Source organism: Notothenia coriiceps, unplaced genomic scaffold (assembly GCF_000735185.1).
Source record: "Notothenia coriiceps isolate Sejong01 unplaced genomic scaffold, NC01 NC01_scaffold00000497, whole genome shotgun sequence".
In the NCBI taxonomy this organism is placed as follows: domain Eukaryota; kingdom Metazoa; phylum Chordata; class Actinopteri; order Perciformes; family Nototheniidae; genus Notothenia; species Notothenia coriiceps.
Genome location: NW_011333198.1, coordinates 22,798 through 45,289, shown reverse-complemented (window position 1 = coordinate 45,289; position 22,492 = coordinate 22,798). Strand labels below are relative to the sequence as shown.

At 39.2% G+C, this 22,492-nt stretch overlaps 1 protein-coding gene across 3 annotated transcripts in view; it reads left to right on the top strand.

Moving 5' to 3' along the window:
- LOC104955112 (RNA-binding Raly-like protein) overlaps positions 1 to 22,492 on the top strand; it is a 38,322-nt gene that overhangs the window by 3,148 nt on the left and 12,682 nt on the right. For 2 of the 3 annotated variants that reach the window (XM_010782358.1, XM_010782344.1), the window contains exon 2: positions 12,864 to 13,141. In XM_010782358.1, the coding sequence (XP_010780660.1) occupies positions 12,886 to 13,141 (256 nt within the window). In that variant the 5' untranslated portion in view covers positions 12,864 to 12,885. The remainder of the gene's footprint in view (positions 1 to 12,863; positions 13,142 to 22,492) is intronic. The other variant, XM_010782351.1, reaches the window with a different exon arrangement.

Here is a 22,492-nt window from a genome sequence, read left to right as displayed (position 1 = left end):
TGTTAGCCCAACCCCTTCTCCTATACATAAAATACACTGCATTACGTTTCAAGGGACCTTAATGTTTTCCAGGTTTTAGTTTAAAAACTGTGAATAGGACCGAAATACACAAAACAACAAAATGATTTGGTTGAATTTATTTAAAAAATCAAGGGTTTGCCACAAATACAAAATTAGAGCAACTTGGTAGACAGCTGGTTACCGCAGACCAAGAAACAGCAAAGCCCTTTTCAATACTAGCTTGGGACCTTTGCAAGCCACAACTCCCTCTGTCCACAAATAACAATAACTTTCATTTGGACATGAACAGCTGTCTCCTTTAGCAGACTTGCAGCAACCTTTGATTAGAAACACATTTGTAATCAGTCAAAATCTAAGGCTGAATATTTTTCAAATGTGAGTGACCATTTACTGCATGTGTTCATATCTGTCTTCAACTCTTCTCTCCATTTGTTATTGTACTTTAAATATACGAAACAAATCCAAAAACAATGCAATCCAGGAGAAGACATTTCCCTGTCCAAGCGTAACAGACCAGTGTCATTGTATGGGAACGTAGTTTTAAGAAAGCTGAGCAGCTCTGATAGACCGACTGTTTTCCACTAAGCTGAGCCAGCTGTGATACTTTAACACCACCTGCTGCGATTAAGATGAGGAAAACAGTAAACAGGTGAGCAGAGGAGTACAACAGAGACCAAAGCCCAAGAATCAACCACTGAGGATAGGACTGAGGGGCTCGTTAGAAGAGAAAAGTTGTAAACCGCTACCACAGACTTCTACTGTTGTTTAAAACCTGGTGAAAACATCAGAGTCCCTCTTACCCTTTCATCCTGAAGAACCTGGCACTTAGTTAGTTAAATGAGGCCAGTCCCACATACACCGTGCTGCTGTTGGTAATACTCATGAGAGCAACAATTATGTACTTATCCACCGCTGAAAATAATCCCCTTCAAATTCCTCTTTTAGAAAACCTGTTTTTGAAGATTAACGTCCTTTTGGAAACCAATAGGTCACAGACTGTGGGTGTTTGTAAATGATCAAGAAAGGGATTTGTGCTTTGTACGTTTGATATTTTCCTTGGATTTATCAGAAAAGAAACACCTCCCATATCCTTTAAATACATCCTTGGTAAAACAACAAGTGGATAGTGACCTTTATAGTGAGGACGGTGTAAAGTATAGGTATTTGTTTTGTTTTGTCAACTGCAAACAAACATATCGCCGCAAATCTATCACAGAGTTGCATTGACATCTCTTTTTGCAATAAGCCACTGTGAGCTTTCCAATGTACAACTTATTTTAATATTATATTTGATTCTGTTGTACTGTCATGTTTAACAAATATATAAACTATGAAGCCATTGGATAATCCGAACAGAAAAGCAGCCTCTGGATCTTTCTCGTTCCTCTCACATTGGATGTTAATGTGCATTTAAATGCACATTATATAGTGTTTACCAGTTCGGTGTAGCACGTTTCCACTCAAATCTGTTTTCATCCACTTTTCAATAAACTGAAAACATTGCCGGCTTGCGGTGTTCAATAGCAGACCAGAGCCAAATGTTGCCATTTAAATTGCTCCTGAATCACTTTTAGTGACGTTGTTTTAGCATTCACAGCGAGCAAACTGGATATTATTCATATGCAGCTTGGCTTCATGCATACATATGATGATTGGATCAAACCTTCTGATGTGTGAAAGCCCCTCCCCTCGTATGTGGCCTCTTTCATTACATTACATGTCACTTGTTAGACGCTTTTATCCAAAGCGACTTGCATACTCAATACTGTGGGCAATGCCCACAGGAGCAATTTGGGGTGAAGTGTCTCAGGGACACAACGACATGCTGACTGCAGTGGGGTTTGAACCTGTGACCCCCTGATCCCAACACCAACGCACAACCCACTGCACCACACGGCTCTTTCCCACTCTACCTTTCATGTTTCACCCTCATTGTGAGTCCTGCCTTAAATCCCCTCCTCACTTTAAGTCTCTCTGTTGCCATAAAGCAGGAATCAGCTAATTACTCACAGCTCCAGTAACCCAGTTACTTTAGCCTGGTGGAGCAGAAGCTATTTGGCAGTCACACAAGAGGAGAATTAAGGAAAAAGAGAAACATGTCCGTGCCAAGAGATATGTGAAAGCATGGCATATGTTCAAATGCCCTGCAGGGCAGCTGTGGACTACACACACAAGTGGAGTCTCTTTCTGCCTCTTTCCACCAAATACACTTATTTATGTTGGAGTAAATCCTCCATTACCACAGTGTGACAATGGAAAGGTCTCCAATGAAGAACAACAGAAACTTTAAGAGCACTCAGGAGGCAGCAGAGTGGTACGGTGATGCAATAGAGAATTTCTGAAGCAAAAACAGTTTGCAAAGCCGGTAACAACAACAACAACAACAACATGGAACGATGTTGCCTTTAAACAACAAGGCTCCCTGGAATCAATGAATAGAATACAAATTCAAGATACACCTTAATATCTAACTGAGGCAGATGAATTGTCTTTGGTCTGAACAAAAACAACATGATCAAAATATCAGATGAGCACAACAAAAATCTCTTAAGCGTGCAACAGTCATTGACGCAATATCCACAGTGAACAGCCTGTTGAGCACATTCATTGTATTTTGGGATAAAAGGAAACCTATAGAACTTTTTTCTGTGCCAGAGCGTCGCCCTGATGGGAGCATCTCAATCTGCGGGCGGAGGTGATGTGTCTTGTCACTGATGATTGGCTCTCCTCTGTGCAGCAGGAGAGTGTCGAATGGCTTTTGTTGGCAGCTACTATCTTCCCTGCTGTCTTTACAATCCAGATCAGCTGCTTTCCATTTACTAAAGTCAAGTGCCATACCAGACAGAGATGAGGATATCAGGCAGATTTCAAAAACACAAGACTAACCCAAATTGAGCTTAATTAAAAAATAACAAATAAATACATAGAAGAACAAAAAACATTTACAATAGTTAAACCGGACTACCGTAATTTTCGGACTATAAGCCGCGCCTTTTTCCCTATTTTTCGACGCTGCGGTTTATATAACGGTGCGGCTAATCTATGGATTTTTACAGCTAACGGCCAACACCTTTAACTCTATGGGCTCTATGGCCGGTCCGCGGACCCCCACCTTTAAGCGGCGGGTTCCAGCAGGAAAAGCTGGAGGCCGGAAAAGAGTGAGACAGGTAGCGCGCAAAAGTAAAAGTGGAACCGAGAGTGGTATGCCGCTGCTGCGGCTTATATTCAGGTGCGGCTTATAGTCCGAAAATTACTAATTATTATGCTTTAATGTTCCAATAAGACATTATTCTGTCCATGCTGTCTTTAGATGCCTATTTGTTCCTATATGAAAGACTCTTGCCCTTTAGAATAAGCCAGTCCGCTCTTATTGGCAAACATGAAAAGTTGCACTGGCAGCTCTGAAGCTGTGGGTGGAGATCAAAACCCCAGGAAGAGTGCTGGGCATTCAAGCACAAATGTTTTTAGTGACCAAATGATGGAAATGTAATAATACTAATTAGGGCTGCTCGATCATGGCAAAAATCATAATTTCGATGTTTGGGTCAATAATTGATATCACGATTATTAAAAACGATTATCCATATACTTTGAAAACACCAATTAATTGAAAAAAAATGTGAACAGTATGTTTTGAACAGTTGATTACCCTGAACTTTAAGTATAATTCAACTGAAAAAACAATAATTTTTATTTTCTTTAAATAAAAAAATAAAAAAATCGTTTTATTTCGATTAGGTTGTTTTCATAATCGTTGGAAGCCAAAATCGTAAATGCGATCAAAATACGATTAATTGAGGAGCCCTAATACTACTATAATAATACAACTTTCGTGTCAGTCGTGTGATGCCATGGGGCCAAAAAGGACTTTTCCCTTTGACTGACTTTGGAAAACAGACGACTCCAGCTCAGTGTAAGATCTTTTTTTTAGGTTATTCTTTTAAATCTTGGAAGGCACTCCAGACACTCAAACGTATATGCATAAACAATGTGAAAGTGAGTTGTTTATTTGATATCCCCTTTTAACTTTTGCACTGTCAAACAGAATCAGTGATGATATTGGTTTCTTTGCTTTGTTTGAAATCAGTTGCTATGTTCTTCCACCATTAATGAACAATGAGCAACATCTGAGTAGCTGTTTGTCTTCAAAGTCATCCGATAACTTTCTCTGTGTATCATCTTCATAACTGTTTACAAAAGCTGAGAGTGCAAATAGTCTAAAGTTGTCAAATGATACACACATGACCTCAAAGATCAGGTTGTGTGATACATACTAAAAGCACACACATATGCCCTGATTTACAAAGATAATCATCATTATTGTAAGATGCCAGATAAAAAGTCTGCTGGAGATACGGCTTCATCCCATCTCACGGCTTAGGTCACATTGTGCTTTTATCTCCTTGCTGTCTTGCTGGTCGAGGCTATAGGTTGCTCAAATCAGATTATGGTACAACTCATTTTAGCAGCGTGATCATCTACCTTCAGTCGCTATGCTTCGCTGCCCCCTGATACATTTTCATAGGACAGATAAAGCTGATGGAAATTGGATTGTATTTTCTTTACAGGAATTCATTTTCCTGTGGGGGTTTCACATGTAAAGCACAGCCTTACATTATATTAAAAATGGATACATGATAAAAGGCTGATAGAATAGAAATATGAAAGGATGGAGTCACAGTAATAATTGAAAAGCTACACATCTACTGCATGATGTGCGCCTGCATTTGACATCTTTGATATTCTGGTCCGAGGCCTCCGATGTTTAAGATGATTAGCATTACGAATGTTCACCCCTCCCCCCCTTTTTTTTTACTTCTCTCTGTCTCTCCTTCTTTTATTCCCTGCTTCTCCATCTCTTTTCTTCAATTTTCCGCCCTCCTTCAATTCAACTCAAGGCAGGTGTTATGCAGGAGGTAATGGGGTGTGGGAACAACGAGGAGAACAATAAGAAGAGTGCTTGACAGTCATCCGTCCTGGTTAAGATCCACAGCTTAGAAAATTCTTGGTGCATACAGTAAACAGGCCTCGAAACTGCAAGGCAAGTCGCTCATTATATGTGGGCTCTAACGCACACTATTCTCTCTCTGCTCTGCACCGTTAGCCAGTATTTACTGTACAAGTCCTGGAGGAGAGATTAGACTGCGCTGGGCTCCTCTGGGCTGCAGAATGGACCTCTATTCATTAGCCCTTAATTGCTAATTGAGGTCTTTGAATGATTCAGCAATAGCCACCGCTGTTCGGGCATTAGCTGAGTAATTTATGGCTGCCAGGGAGCAGGGAAAAAATGAGCAAGGGCAAGTAAGTGTTATGAAAAAGGACATCAGTGCCCTCACAGTGATGTTATTACACAGCCACCTTATGTTAACTAGAAAACGTACAATGTTCTTTTTTCATAGCTGATTTGTCTGATTATGCCCTGTGATTAAAATTAACTTAGCCATAATACAGTTTGACCCTCCAGACCCTAATTTTCCCTCAATTTTAATTTAATTTCCCGTGATTAGGCATAATGTGGATATGCCATTTCATTTGGCAGCTTTCATATTATCGACAGCAGCATTTTGATAAATCCTCATGTTCTCACATAACAGCAGAAGCAGGATAGTTTTTAGAGTTTTTAGACTGTTTAAAAAAAATCTAATTAGATTTCTGTCCACTTTTTTAATAAATTGTGATGTGTTTGGCTGTGGTTTGACTCTTCACTTCTAGTTTTAAATTAGCTGGAGTAGGTTTCTTTTGGCAAATTAGACAAAAGGTCCTTAATAACTTAACAGCATATTAATAAAATGTACCTCCTGAAACTCCTCTGGGCTCTGTATGCTATACTTTAGCTAAATATAGCTTGTAAAGGAAGACTCTGGCAAATTAGAGGTCATTTTAGATAGAGGCTTTCCTAACTGGTTGTTCTTTGAATTCAGATGTTCGTGCACAACCCCTCAGATAGGGAAAGCTTGATTCAGCAGCTGGAAATCTTGCAGGAGAAGTTGCTATTCCAGCATTGACAAAAACTGCCTACACTGCAAAGAAACCCAATGAAGGAAGAAGGACTTATCTCATAGAAAGTTGGACAACATTGGCGAGCATTTCAGATGTGTAGGGAAAATGTAGCTAAAAGTTTGCCTTCTGCTGCTAGCTCTAGACCAGGGGTGTCAAACTCAATTTCAACTCGGGCCACATTAGCATCATGGTTGCACTCAAAGGGCCAGTTTTATATATAAGACTACAGTATATAAGAACAAATATATAAATATTTAATATATATAAAATAATGTATTATATTACATTATTGCCTCTGCATTGGATTATTATCGGATAGGGTAATAACTTCATAATTAACTACGTCTGAAAGCAGAAGTCTAGGGCAAACAATTGCAAGTCTCTTCAGTGCGCATGTCACAAAATGATTTAAAAAGAAAAAACAAAATTCTGGAAAAACTCAAAAAAATAAGTGACATTTTGAAAAAAAAAGTCAAATTCCGAGAAAAAAGTCAAATTTGAGATTCATTGTGGGACATGTAGTTTATGGGCAATGTGCATCTGTAAAGCGGCATGTAACCGTATAATAAACATATTATATTCTTTGCAAGCTCTTGTGGGGCCACATGAAATGAAGTCGTGGGCCGGATTTGGCCCCGGGGCCTTGAGTTTGACACCCCTGCTCTAGACCAATGCTCAATTTGGATACTTCCATTACCACACTGTGAATATTTGCGTAGCGGGTGAAATCTCGGCTAGCATTTGTGCTACAAAATAGTTACAATCAGCTCAATTACCCAATAAAACAAACACATTTTTGACAACAGTATAGTGGTAAGATTAGTAAATACTTTAGAAAAACCCACTTGAATGTGTAGTGATTCCGCCTCAAACGCTGTTGGTCCCACAACCACTGTTATGTAGCCAAGATTGCGAAAGTGAGGGTAAGAAGAGTCCTTTTGACATTATGAGTGCACCATCCAGGTACTCATAGTGCACTAGAGTTTGCTAATACCTCTCATTGTTAACATACCTATGCACTCAAAGTAGCAAGTGTTGGTGCAGAAGTACGCAAATTGAGACAGCAAAAGATTCACAGCTACGGCTATTAGTAGGCTAAACCATTAGCAACATGTTCTCTCCATCTGTGAAACACTTCTTTGATGTTGTAGCTTGCTTGAGACTTGAGATACAATATGTATCCCCAAAAGGCTTTACAGGCCTACACGTTTGCAACAATAACAGGGAGCTATTTTCAACAAGAGCATTGGGATTTCTATCACTATTGGGATGAAGTTTAAAATAAGTAACTAGTTGCAGAATACTGTATGCGTATTCTGTGGGAGGTGTGCAGCGGAGGGGAAGCTGCAGGATGAGGGTCTAATTTTAAAAGTATTTTTGCCTCTTCCAGAAAACTGCATACCTTTAGTCACCACTTGAATTATAATATACTGAAAGGTTATTATTATATATTATATAAGGGTATATATACAGCTAAAATAATCTTCCTCCTCCAACTTTAAACATCTTATTTTTACCTTTGTGTTTCAGTTCCACTTTTGTTCTTTCTTTACCTAAATCTGACACATGGTAAACTGCAGCAGTCAGGTCACCCACAATTATTTTCCTGGCTATAACACTTTCCAGCGTATTTGTTATTGAGTGATTTTACCACTATTTTCCGCTTTTATATTATTCACAGCATCATTTTGATAAATCCCCACATTTTATGCTGCATGTGTTCTCACAACAGTAGACAGAGGGAAAATAACCCGCACCTGCACTGCAGCGTAGTTCGTAAATGTAGACTGTATAAAAATGTAATTAGATTTCAGTCCACATTTATTCCCTTGTAATACGTTTGGCTGTCATTCAAAAAAGATCGAGGCAAAAAGAATAAAAACAGGCTTATTATAGACCCATATTTCATTCTCTGCATGCAGACATATATATTTTTCCAGGGAGTCACTAAAAGTTGAGAGTTAGTTTGCGAGTCGTCTGTCTCCCGAGTATGATAGCAGAAGGGGACGCGATTAAATAGAACTTATTTTCCTCTGTTGGCGACAGTTGAGGTGAGATGCTACGCTGTTGAGATAAAATGCTGCATTGCAACATTCAAGCGGCGGAGAGTGAGTGTGGCCTGAATGCATCCATCACATCCCATATGTATTTGTCAGATTGAAGGCGGAGGTTTCATCTTTTTCTTCTCTGACGGGAGGGAGCGTGAGTCAGTGAGGAGAGATCAGGGAGACAGGAAGTGCTAAAATGATTACTTTCACCAGTTCCTCGCTTCTTTATCTCCAGAGAATTCAGACTCTGAAGCCCCTGACAGTCGGTGTGAAAGGACCAAAGAGGATCCATGAAATGCTTGGAACCTCCGCAACACGGGAGGATGCTGTAGAAGCCCCGAAGAAAAAACATCACTGTCAAGCACTCACTTTGCTGATATAAGAAAGACTTTCACCAGACAAACAACACGTCTATGCGTGGAAAAACATGTCAGTTATGAGTTGGGGATGCGTTCACTGCTTCACTGATGCATGAAGATGTTATTTAGCATTAATTTCTGGAGCATGAAGCAAGCCAGGATGAATCCAAACTACTCTCTCTCTCCTCTCTTGCCTATCAGGCTGATATGAATTCAGTGTGAGTGTGTTTTCTGGCCTGGGATGTTTCCACCACCTTGTGCCAGCAGTTATTCCACATGTTCCTCTTAAAAGACTTTGAGGATGTTAGATACTCATGAATATTGTAAAAGAAACGTATTTGAAGTCTTGTTTCTTGATATTTTGAGCTAGAGGATTAATGTAAAACTCTTTATTGTCATTTTATTAAAAACATGTAATTGGCAAACTAGTGCTGTATTATCTCTGGAGTGTTAATGTTGACTCATGTGGAGACATAGAGACGATAAGCTGCTTATGCAAATAAAGATTGCCTGTAGATTGAATGTTATACCAGCTGCAGGAGATCAGTGAGGGTAACAGTCTGGAAGTAGTGTCCATCAGGCTATGAAATGGTTGTTGTTCAGTAAAAACCATTATAATTAATAAGCCATTACAAAACAGGCAAACTGGATCTACCGGGATGTCGTGAAAAGAGCAATGTTATTTTTGGCAAATAAACTTCAATTAGATGTTGTCATCTATCTAAATAGGTAGGAATATACAATAGATATAATAGGCACTACATGATTTAAGAACAACAACGTGCAGAACATATACGACTGATTAAGACTATAAGTTATCCTCTAATGCGTCTTAGAGCTTATTTTTTTTATATAGATGAACATGCATTTTTTTGTTATACATACAAATATTCACAGTTAGATATGCACACATGCACATTGTGAGGATCCAAAGCGGATAAGTGCACTAAAAGAAGTGCTCTGGATTGATGTGCTGGTGCAAGAAAAGGCTTATTAATCAAACACAACGTTTCTATGTATCCTTGAGAGGAGACCAAGTTGCCAAAAACTCTCTGACACAATGCTAAGCTAAGCTAAGGCATGGCTGTTTGCAGTAGCTTTATACTTACTCTATAATTTTGTTTATTTCACATGACTGATTTCTACTTAAATCAGATCACACAACAGACACACAGCCCTTTTATGAGTTTTAAACTCTAAATAAATAATACTTCAACAAGTTTTTTATTTAACTGACTGTTTTTTGGCCCATGCCATTTCTACTGATCATAATTCCATTGTTGAGGTCTAATAGAATAGATTTATATTGTGCAATTTTCCAAACTCACATTGATTTCTCATACAGCATCTCTATAGTATGTGTATTCACCAGGTATTCACTCTCTGTCCTAAACGGCTTGTTGGAGATCCTGCCCCCCCCCCCTCCCTATAGCTCAGTGGCCGTCTGCAAGATAGCGAAACCCAGCCCGAAACCAGCCCGAGCACACACACACACACACCCGCAGCCTTGCTGCAGTCCCGCCGTCTCAGGGAGGNCCCCCCCCCTCCCTGTGGGCCCAGTGTGCTCTGATTGGTCGGGACGTTGCGAGGCTCGCTGCTCAGTGAGCTGGCTTACTGGTGTGGTTTCCGGGTCGACAATACAGCGAGACAGCGCGAAACTCATCCTGAGCACACATAAACACTCACAGCCGAATTAAAAAACAATAAGTGTGCTTGATGTTGAGTAAGAAAAAAGGAAAAAGGTTTTTAATGTTGTGAGAATGGGTCTGCGGAGAGCATTTCTCCGCGATCCCAACTCGTCTATTACCGGCGTTCAGGGAGCTATATGCAAGTCAATGGGACTCCCTGTTAGTTGAACATTTACGCTAAAGGTCCCTGGTGTGTGAGGAGCGGATTGGTTCATTTTGGTTCATTTTTGGAAGAAACAAATGGAAAAAGAGAAATCTCCAACGAGGCGTTCTGGGGCAGCATAGAGAGGTATTTTCTATGTTAGAGTTTTACTCGTTACAGGGTGTACTTTGAGGGGTTTTTACTCTGCAGACCGTTTACATGCAGAACAACCTTCATAACACACAAGGGGATGGGTGATAACCGCAAAAGCATGACATGGGACCTTTAATATAATAGATGATTGTATAAGGGCGTCTATCTGCTTGTTTTACGCCCGCACTCAGACGCTACATATCACCGACATTTCTCTGATTTCAACTATTTCAATATGAATATTTGAATAGCCTAATCATATTTTATTCACTTCTTCCTAACTGCTCAGTATTTCTAACCAAATGCTGTTCTTTCAAACATTTCAACTTGTGAGCAAAAATCTGATGCTTTCATTTGGCACTATTTCCTAGCTCAGCATGCGCTTAAATGAGTGAAACCACACTTTCTGATATTAAACTGCTTAAAAATGTGCTTTTGCTTCTCTAATCTAACTTCTAATGGCCTCACCCCTGTGCTTCTGCTTTGAAAGAGGCTATTGAGTGCACACTTCACATCCATCAGTCACTCAGGAGCTGTGGGGTTCATTCAAAGGTAGAGACGGACTGAATGGGTTTTGATTGGATTGGTTGATTGATGGGCTTTTTCTTAGACCTCCTACTCTGTTGATAATTAAGTTAATCAACTACAGGAAACCCAATGGCGGCGTTGTCACATTATGGGTCCAAAAGTAAATTATCCTTAATTTTGTGAGATTTAAAGAGATTTAGAAAACATGATGTGGGTTATAAAATAAGTTAAAAGGTACAATGAGGAAAATTGGGACAGGAAGTGTGTCGACTGCAGTGTGTTACTGAAATGTGTGTGTGTGAGGATGTGTGAGATACATTTTTAGAAAAATACCCATACATATCATCACATCTTTTCCGTCCTTTCCCCATACTAACTAATTTGTATTCAGGCCCCTGACAGGGTTTTGCTGGAGCCATAAAACATTTTCAGATAAAAACACACTCACACGTCTGCCGTTCACCTGCGCTGCATCGCTTTGGATCATAGGAGGAAGCCAGAAAATATATCATTACTTGTCAATTAAACAGTCTAATTACAAATTAATAGGAAAGTAAATCAGATCATCAAATTACTGTTCCAGTGTTTTTTTACAAAAGCAAATGCGAATGTATTCAAGCTTTTTAATAATGGGTATTTGCTGCTTTCTTTATTCATTATTAAAGACTGAATATATATATATATTACTGACTAAACAATAAATAAAATAATAAACAGATTAACTAAAAATATCTGCATCACTCAATCCGTTGAGATAGTAGGGCGAACATTAAAGGTGCCCTTTTAGTTTTCCCTTTCCTGTTATAAAGGTTTGTTTGCTTGTAAATGGTCTGCAAATGCAACATTTACGAGTTTCTCTCCATTTCTCCTGCCCTTCCAGCCTAAAGAGAGCTTCTCCCGGGATAATATTGTTTGCACAGTATGTGGATTCTGGATCTAAAAGCCTCATTGTGGGAAGATACACAAACACACTGAAAACTCATTACCAACGGGGAACTCCAAGAAGTCACATCCTGATCCCCCTGAGGACTGTTGCATTATGGGAACAAACAGTGAAGCCTGCAAAGGAGGTGTCATTTATTTGTATTTTATGTGACCTGGTTTCTATGTGACAGTAATGAAGCTGTCCTTGTGTGTGTTTGTTATACAAAGGAATAGAATCAGGTTGGTTGCCAAGAAGGTTTATAATTTTGCTATGGTGAATAATGGGTTATTAAGAAGGTTGTAAAATAAGATCACAGGTTTCATTTTTAACAATGTGCCATTTTTAATCATCATACATTTTTTTGGTATGTAAAATCAAACTTCAGCTGTTGGTATAGTAGCATGAAATGGAAAAAGAGGTGAAACAGTGAGAAAGGACTCTAGTGACTTCATGTGCTGTTTTCAATCGTGGGAACACAGTTCTTAGATGAGATTTATCAATTAACACGTTTGAATCACAGCTGCCCTGTCAGATTTCTTCTCACCTCTTGCGGAAAGATTTCTGTCTCAGTCTCTTTGCTCACAGAGATATGATCTCAGGATGTAGAATACAGCTGGAGAATATTGTGTAGCCGATGGTCAATTAAGTAATCAGCTGTTAACAAATAATGGACATTTCTTTCAATAATTTTAACCATTAAATAATCAGAAGGTTTTCTTCCTATTTTCCTGCATACAAAATGTCCTTTATTCAATGTGCTTTCTTCTCAAATGTGCATTTTTAATGGCAATCTTATTCCCCTATGAGGGAACTTTCCGCCTTTGCAAACCATTTACATGCACAAAGACCTATAGAACATGAAAGAGAAAACTCCATAAAGCCTAATACGAGATTTGCCACATGCTTTCTGCTCTGACCAGAGTTAACATGTTGCTCTCTGTGTGTAACCTCCACAGTCTAACCTTCCTCCTCTGAGCAGTGTGCACCTGTGTTTCCCAGCAGGCATTGCTGCAGGACTAGGATGACTGGGAAGACCCAGACCAGCAACGTGACCAACAAGAATGACCCTCGCTCACTCAACTCCCGCTGCTTTATCGGCAACCTGAACACGGCCGTAGTGACCAAGGGCGACATCGAGGCCATCTTCGCCAAATACGGCAAGATCGTGGGCTGCTCCGTGCACAAGGGCTACGCCTTCGTCCAGTACGCCAGCGAGAGGAACGCCAGGGCGGCCGTAACCGGGGAGAACTCCAGGGTCATCGCAGGACAATCACTAGGTAACGCTTTAAAATGTGCATACATTAATTCTGATTATACCGTGTATGCTTTCACCTTCAGATGTTTATAGCATACATCTGTTTACAGCTCACATATTCAATTATCTTCACAATAAGCAGCATTTGAATCCACTGTACACAATTTCATTTTACATCCTGTTTTTAGGTTACTTATTCCTGCATTAACTTGCACATAAGTCCCTCTTGCACAATTTATTTTTCAATTTTCTCTTCGATTTTCACTGCCAAAAATACACTTAGCTTTTGTTGCGTGTAACAATGAAGACTTTGAATCTTACATTTTTTAATAAGAGAGAATTATGCTTTACTAACTCAGTAAAAAGGGTGCTTTATTCCATGGACTCCAGCCCCAGGATTTGGATCTGCTCCAACTTTTCATGAGTTCATCTTTGGCACACAATCACACCCTTTCACCAAGTTTCATGAACATCGGGCTTTTAGTTTCCTTGTAATCCTGCTGACAGCTAAACAAAACAAATTGACCTGAGGTATTAGGAGACCTTTCTACCACATATACTATCGTTTAAATATAAAGGTACAAGACGAATGTTCTCCAGTTTGAAGATGGATCCCAAGCCTACATTACTGATCCCCAGCATTTTATCATCTTTTTTAAAACATGCACATAACTAATCTGCTGGATGATTTATGTGTTGAGCTCTCAAGTGACGCAGTGGCACGTTTAAACTGAGCACATTTATAAATAATAATGTAACAGAGGGAGAACAACAGCTCAACATCAGACCCATGTAGACGATGCACTCGTTCGCAGGTTGTGTTGAGGCCTTTGTCTGGATGCATGATTTAGTCTAGGTGTATGTTCCTAATGAGTGAAGTGGGAAAGAAAGCTTCAAAAAGACTTGAAACTCAGTGAATTTGTCTGTCTGCCTGACTTTTAAGCTCTTATCAGCAAAATGGTGAATCTATCAATGTCACTGGGTATATTCGTATGTTCTTCTATGTTTTCTTGGGGTAATTGTTGTTGTGTGCAACGTGTTTTGCTACTGTCCTGTCCTGGTTGTAGTTGTAAAAGAGATTCCTAATTTCGTAAAAGCAGGTCCATATAAAAAGAGGTTTAAGGTTGGAAATATGGTACAGATTCAGTCGAGTTCAAGCTTCCTTCTAGCCTCTTATTTCAAATTCAACTCTTATTTTGAATCACTTTTACTTGAAGACCTAAAGCTGCCGTCTGGTTCCTGGTGTTTGGATAAAAGTTCTGCGATAGATCTTGATGGCGAGCTTAAATTTGATCAATACAACTTTTAAATCATTCTGAAATGAAGGGGTACAGCCGGTGTGAGGACGGTAAGATAATCCATTTATAGACCATCAAAGTTTGAGATTTTCCATTTTCTCTTAAAAAAACGAGTTTTGTGACAAAACAAGACATTCAAAGACATCAACTGTGACTTCATTAACCTGTGATGAACATTTTTCGCCTTAAAACATTCCCCTATTTACTTTGAAACACATTTGATTTGTGTTTCTGTCCATCAGACAGACAGACAGACAGACAGACAGACACACACACACACACACACACACACACACACACACACACACAACGATAGGTTCAAAGCCCTCCTGGGTATTTGAGTGGATCCCTGTAAATCTTCCTTATATGACTTATTGATTCGTTTGCAGCCTCCTCCACGGAAAATAAAAGTCCTCCCGAGCCCTGCTCTCTCATTAAATATGAATAAGAGCGCTGCGGGGTCACATCTGTAATCCCACCCTGTGTTTGCACAGTTTCATGCATTTTTGGCTTTGAAATGACATATGGCAGTGGTAAAAGTGTGAGGTGGAGTTATATTTTCACACTGATTTACTGTATAATTATGTGACTCAGGAAATATTCTGGAGTCAGAAAATCAGACAGGTTTGAAACTAAATGTTAAATCAAACTTTTTAAAGAACAAATGAAGGGCAGAAGCAAATTATGACCCAAACCTGCCATTATAAACATCTATCACAGTTTGACACTTTGACATTATTTGACATAGTTCTGCTCACACAGTTTTATTGTTAAATAACAGATTTTGTGCGCACATTTCAGGTGTGCCAACTTTAGGATATACTGGTTGAACTGTTGGATAGTTTAATCAATCATTCTAACCTTGAACATTTTTAATAATGAGACCCAAGTTGAAATAAATTCATTAAAGGAATAATTCAACATTTTCATTTCATTTCAAAACCTTTATTTAAACAGGTAGGTCCCGTTGAGATCATTGATCTATTTTTCAAGGGAGACCTGCAGCAAGTAGGTTACAAATGAAACATAAAACAACATAAAACAATAAAGGACATCATACATCATATTTACAGGGCTACATTTACATACCTATCGACATTTACAAATACCAACAGTATCAAAGAGCATTTCAGCTATCCGAGCTTTAAAAACATGCAGTGGAACCAAATTGCTCAGTTTCAAATATTTTTGAAGACTGTTCCAAGCAAGAGGAGCTGCACACATAAAAGCTTTCGTACTTAAGTCAGTCCTTGCACTTGGCACATGTAACAAGACTACATCATGTGATCTCAGGCAATAGCTACTTGCAACTCTCCGTGTGATCAGAGAGCAGATATAAGATGGGAGTTGACCCAACATGGCTTTATATATGAACATGGGTCTGGATAATATTAAAAACAGCCTGTAATTTAACAACAGCCTTCTTAATGGAGGGACCTGCACAATACATCACGTTATCGTCCGCATAAAAATGTAAAGTTGCTCCATCGACATTTTGACCTAAACTGTTGATGTAGATGGAGAATAAAAGTGGACCTAAAACAGAACCTTGTGGTACACCATTTGTAATGTTTAACCACTCAGAAGACAGCCCATCAAAATGAACACATTGGGACCTTTCAGAGAAACCATCCCACTGGATGGCTGGATATATGCCAATACTGACCAGCCTCTGCTTCAAAATGCGATGATCGACAGTATCTGTTACGCCCCACCAAAATGGCCCTATGGAGCTAACAAAATTCCACCACTGACCCAAATATAACACAAAAGACACCTTTTAAAATCTTCGAATCCATAGGATTTATTATAGACAACACATCAAATGTTTCTCCTAGGATGAGAGGCAGAGACACAGCAGTCCCCACACCAGAGGCCTCTCCCTNACACACATAAAAGTGACCTAAAACAGACCTGTGGTACACCATTTGTAATGTTTAACCACTCAGAAGACAGCCCATCAAAATGTAAGATGCGATGATCGACGGTATCAAACGCTTTGGAAAGGTCAATAGATAGAGCTGCACAACTCTGCTTATTATCTAAAATACTCGTCATGTCATTCACCACTTTCATTGTCGCAGTGATGGTGCTATGTTGCTTTCTGAAGCCTGACTGATGTTTACATAGGAGGTCATTGTTACTTAAAAACACCTTTACCTGTTCACTCACAAGGCGTTCAAGAACCTTTGCCAGAACTGACAATTTAGAGATGGGCCTATAATTATTTAATAAAGTGGCCTCCTCTCCTTTTAGTAGAGGAAGGACATAAGCTGACTTCCATACTTTTGGAATTGTCTTCGTGCTGAGGGAGAGGTTAAAAAGAGAAGTGAGAGGTGGTGCTTCTTTAAGAGGTGGTGCAATACAATCTGCAGCTATCTTTAAAAAGAAAGGTTCTACGTTGTCCGGGCCAGCCGGTTTCTTAGGATCTAACTTGGTTAATGCTTCATGAACGACTTCAATAGTAAAAGGAGAAAAACTGAAGGGGTTTTCCAGACCACATTGTTCAGAGTCACAGACTGTGGTGTTCACAGAAGCAGAGTTAGAAACAGAATCAAACAGAGAGCCACAGGACACAAAATGCTCATTAAAACAATTTAACATGTGGCCCTGTCCGATATAATGCCAGATGCTGTGGTAAGGCAAGGAGGTAGCTCATTACGGATTTCACCGGTGGAAATCGATTTCATGGTTTTCCAACATTTTCTAGGATTATTCAGGTTTTTTTGTGGTAAAATAATACTGAGACTTATCACTTTTGATTTGAGATGTGAAGCTATTCCTTAGCTGCCTAAAACGAAGCCATTCTACCTCTGAGCCTGATTGCCTAGCCTTTGCCCAGGCCTTGTTTCTCTCAAGGACTAGACAGTTCAGCAGAAAACCAAGGATTGTCTCGTCCCTTCACTCTAAATGTATGCAGGGGTGCATGTCTATCAATAATTTCCATAAAACCGAGATAAAAATAAGACCATGCAGTTTCAACATCAGCACACAGATCGATTTATCCCCAATCAAAACCAAACAGATCATGTACAAAACCCTGCTCCACAAAATGTTTTGTGTCTCTCTTAATAATAATGCGAGGTTTACCCTTTTGAACCTTTGTGTCCCTAATTGTGGCTACAGCACAGTGGTCACTCACATAATTTGCAAATACTCCCACAGGTGAGTATTTATAGGGAACATTAGTTACAATGAGATCAATTAAGGAGGATTTATTAGGGGACTTAGTATTAGGGCGAGTATACTGTCTACAATCTGAGTAACATTTAAAGAGATACAAAGGTTTTTAAGATCCTCTGACACTGTAGTTAACCAGTCCCAGTTTAGATCGCCAAGTAGCACTATGTCCTTGTAGTCAAGTTGAGTTAAAAGGATTGCCAACGACGACAGAGACTCCTTGACTGCTGAGGCGGGTCTGTAACAGCCCACCACCATGGCCTGTTGACCCTTTGCCACTTCAATATTCAAGGCTAAACATTCGAGTTGCTTGCTTATTGATTTGGAAACCAACGTGGTTACACAAAACTTATTTTGATGACAAACCAACATTTTCTTTCCTGTCAAGGCAGTAAAATGAGAGAATCAATACCACTCTTATGTGTGAAGGGTAGATATCAAACCTAGAGCCAAGAGGCAATTAGCTAAGCTTAGCATAAAGAAGAAAATGTAGGTGTATGCTCCCATATTTAGTCTTGGCAGACAGTGGAGACTCCAGGAAGTAAAATCCCGCCGCTATGTGCCAAGATATAAAAAGAATCCCCCTTGAATCCACAAACTGGCATTTCATTTCAGTTAAAAAATATAAGATATAACATGATAGTTTCAAGTCCTTTTGCAAAACTATATTCCTTAATGAGTGGTATCCATTGTCCCGAATACTAAGTCATAAAGTCTTATTTCTTATTTATTTTAGTGTCATGGGTAGATCCTGAAAACAGGATAAACTGCTTTATTTCATTTTGCACAATAAATTGAGGAATGTCATGCTTTTCACATTGTATCAGTGTCAATACACCGTGCAGTTATAATTGATCAGTTATAAAAGGACCATTGATTAAAAAACAACAACTGTAGGTTCATTCATCAAACATGATGACAAGGCAAGGAACATCAGACACATTTCTAGATACCTCAGTGTCACCGCAACACAGGAATATTCACCCTGCTGTCAACACAAATCCACGTCTCGTCTGTGTTGTCCTGTTTGTATCATTGCATCCACTTAAAAGAAGCTCCTCTCATTGTTATGCCGATACCACCTCAACACTGTTATATGTTTTCTGAGAAACACATAATAATAATAATACATTTTATTTAGAGGCGCCTTTCAAAGCAACAAACGACTCCTTACAATTCAGAAAATGAAAAAGGTACAAAAGGACATTAACAGGGAACATGTAGGGAAACAGAGGACATGTAGCATTACAGTGAGTAGGCTGAACAGGTGGGTTTTCAGGAGGCACACACACACACACACACACACACACACACACACACACACACACACACACACACACACACACACACACACACACACACACACTATATGTAAATGCAGTGTATTAATAATGCACCTTAAGTGTCAGAGGTATAGTGAAGGTGCCTACAATAACGTTTCCCTCTGCTTTGGAAATCATCTTTCCTGCCTTTATTCTGCTGCCCCCGTGAAATCCAACCCTTACAGTCATCATCTTTTAAACATGAACTTTGTATTTGATTAGTCGTCGGAGATATATTGCCAAGAGGTGGGCGCAGCCTGCAGGAGATATGAATTCTTGATGTTTTCTCAGTTTTTTATTAAATAATACAAAGAAAGTTGGAAGCAATGTAAAGGCATGACAAGTGGCAGAGAGGGGTCAAGTATGGAGTCTTAAGACGTACATAAGCAAGAAACTGCAAATCAATAAATGTGGGAATATAAATAGGAATACATTGACAAATAAATAAGTCAATTCAAAAAAATTGAAAAAATAAGAATATATGAAACCGCAAACGGGCAAATATAGAAATATAAAGAGATAAAATAAAAAATACATTTTCAATTTCAATAATTTGCTATATTTAGTGGAAAAAAAATGTTTTCAATTCCATTTATTTTTCCATTTTTATTTTTCATTTTAATCATTTTTCCCTATTTACCTATTTCCCTAAGCACCAAGCTGTCATTCAACCAGGTAACTTATTTATTTTGTATTTATTTTCCTATTCTTTGAAAATTATATATTTAGAAATGTATTTAAATATAATTATAACTCTATTTTTTATCATTTCTTAATAATATAATTTTAATTTTTTTTTCCTTTTTTAACTTTCTGTTCTTGTTCATGTATTTAGTGTCTGCCTTCCTGTTTATGAGACTCCAATGTCTCTATAGTCAGGGGTCATATTACAGTAATGTCCTGAGTACACAGCATTCACCAGAAAGTCCCATACTTGTTGTTGTAGATTTATTAACGCAGGATACTGAAGCTCCAGCGATTGCTCACTCACTTTAATTCCTTTGGACAAGACTGTGTTGCCGACACAATGACTTTAAGTGGTTAATGAAAATAAAAGTGACGTTCAATCACAGCGCTGCTCGGCTTCGGGCAGCAGCTACTTAGATCCTGATGAAGATGTCAGCTGGTGATGAAGAGGCAGGGGAGGCTTTCAGTCTTTTTTCCACACACTCAGCATTCCTGCTCTCTGCTTTTGTGGATAAAATCTGGACATAGATGTATCAATAAGTTTAGGTTCATTTGTTATAATCAGAGCTCGCTGTAATCATAACTGCTTCCCCAGAATATGTGTGTGTAAGAGCTTTAAAGTGAGAGTGCTATCTGGAAGTCTTAGAGCGCCTCTTTGTGGTTGAAAAGCTCACTGCAGAACAACATCATATCTGAAGGTAGTTTTTTATTATATTCAGAGAATGTAGAGCAGGGGTGTCAAACTCAAATACACAGTGGGCCAAAATTAAAAGATTGGTACTAGTCGAGGGCCGGACTGGTTCAATGTTTATTGAAATGAACTTATTGCACATATTAAACCTGGAACTAACAAAGCTTAAATGATTGCCTATAAAAACAACATTAAATAATCAGCTGCATTCATTTCTTATATCTGTAGCTTTTCCGGAGTCATTTCTTATGATTACATTTTTCCACAGGCCAACAGCAGCTTAAAAAAAAACAATTTCCCTCCAAGAAAAAACCAAAGATGCCCTGTCGTCGCAAGAAAAAAAGTGCAGAAGGAAACATCCATGTAAACTCAGTGTGCTGCTCTGTGATGCTAGTTCAAGCCAGATACTTGGCATCTCACCTTGGGTGCAAGCTCATCAATGTTTGGGGTCAGGCTCTTAGCTGAGGAAACCCTCAGGATTGAGTGAAGGTGTGTGTGCAATATACCGGCGGGCCAGATCTAATAATAATTAGAAATTATCCTGTGGGCCGAAATTAAATCCACCAAGAGCCTGATTTGGCCCCCGGGCCTTGAGTTTGACACATTTGATGTAGATAAAGCTGATTCATAATGAGATACATTCTTCGAAGAATAGTTAAAGGTAAAGTTGAGGAATTAAAAAATAAATGTTTGTTTTCTCTTCAACCCAGATAAGATCTTTATGTCTCTCGAGGGGAAATTTGATTTATAGATGAATAAGCACACAACACAAAAGGAAGATGATTTCAAATATTTGCAGCAAGCAATCAAATTTGAAAATGATTTATAAATAAAAACAATCTCTTTTTGGAAAAGTTGCATGTAAAAGTAAAAGGTCTGCCTGTCAAAATCTGCATCTGAAAATCGCTTTCCTTTTTTGACTTGTGTTTGTTAAAAAAAACAAAGATATATGCAATAAAAAACACAACAATAAGGATGTAAAATTACAACATCAGGAGGATACGTCCCCAGCTGTCCCAGAAAGCGACGCAGGTTCTGGCCCAGGCTCTCGTCATCTCACGCCTAGACTACTGCAACTCCTCCTGCGGCTGGTGCCACCTACCTGTATGTGCCAAATCCGACCTCGTGCAGCTCTCCAGAATGCAGCGCATCGTCTGGTCTTCCCAACCGTTCCTAAACTGTCTCCCACCCACACCACTCCTCCCGCTCCCTTTTTTTTCCACTGGCTTCCGTACCTGTCTAGATCCACGTTCAAGACAACGTGGTACTTGCGTACCATCGCTGGTGGAATGGATCTGGGCCCTTCTACAATCCAGGACATTGGTTAAACCCGTACACCCCCAGCACGTGCACTCGCCCTCTGCATCTGCCCACAAACAGCTCGCTGCCACCCCCGCACTGCGAGGGGGAAACCCAAAGTTTTTCCCATCAGCAGAAAAACTTGTGGGGGCGGTTTGCTTAATGTCCTGGCCTTCAAAATAGTGGAATCGAGTCTCCCCATTGAAATCAGGGACAGCAGAAAGCTTTACACATCTGTTCCGGGGAGACTGGGAAAAACCTCCTCTCCTTTCGACTCCACTTCGAGCGATAGACCTTTTTTACTACACAAAGGGGAAATTACTTAACAAAGCAACTTTAATATACTAACAAAGGGGAACTTGGCAGTTTTATGCTAAAGCCAGGTTTTTGAGTAGCCATTGAGAAAAATGTCTTTGGCCTCTATGAAAACCTGAATTGTTTACTTATATGATGTCTGTTTTTTCTTCAAGTTTGTATTTTTTGTTCGTCGCGACCGCACTTAATTTTTACAGTCGCTCTTGGAATAAAAGGCGTCAGCTAAAATGTGATGTTAACTGTAAAATCAACCCTGAAGATTTGGAAAGTATGGAATACAGTTTCCCAATTGAGTTGATGGACAATTGGATTAATACGATCCACTGGCAAAATACTGCCAAATATTTTTGTTTTCATCAGAAATTCGATCATTGTTCAAATTCCATTTTTCTGGTAAAAAATTGTCAGAGAAAATTGGCTTTTGGCTAGCCTCCTCCAAATATGGAAATCTCGCCCACTCCCCTATAATTACAGATAACCAGAAAACAGAGCAGAGGATATTCAACCTAAAAATGTGTCAAAAGCTTTTGAGATCTTTCCAATTTTCCCTCTGAATAAAAGAGAGTTTTTGGGACGGCAAA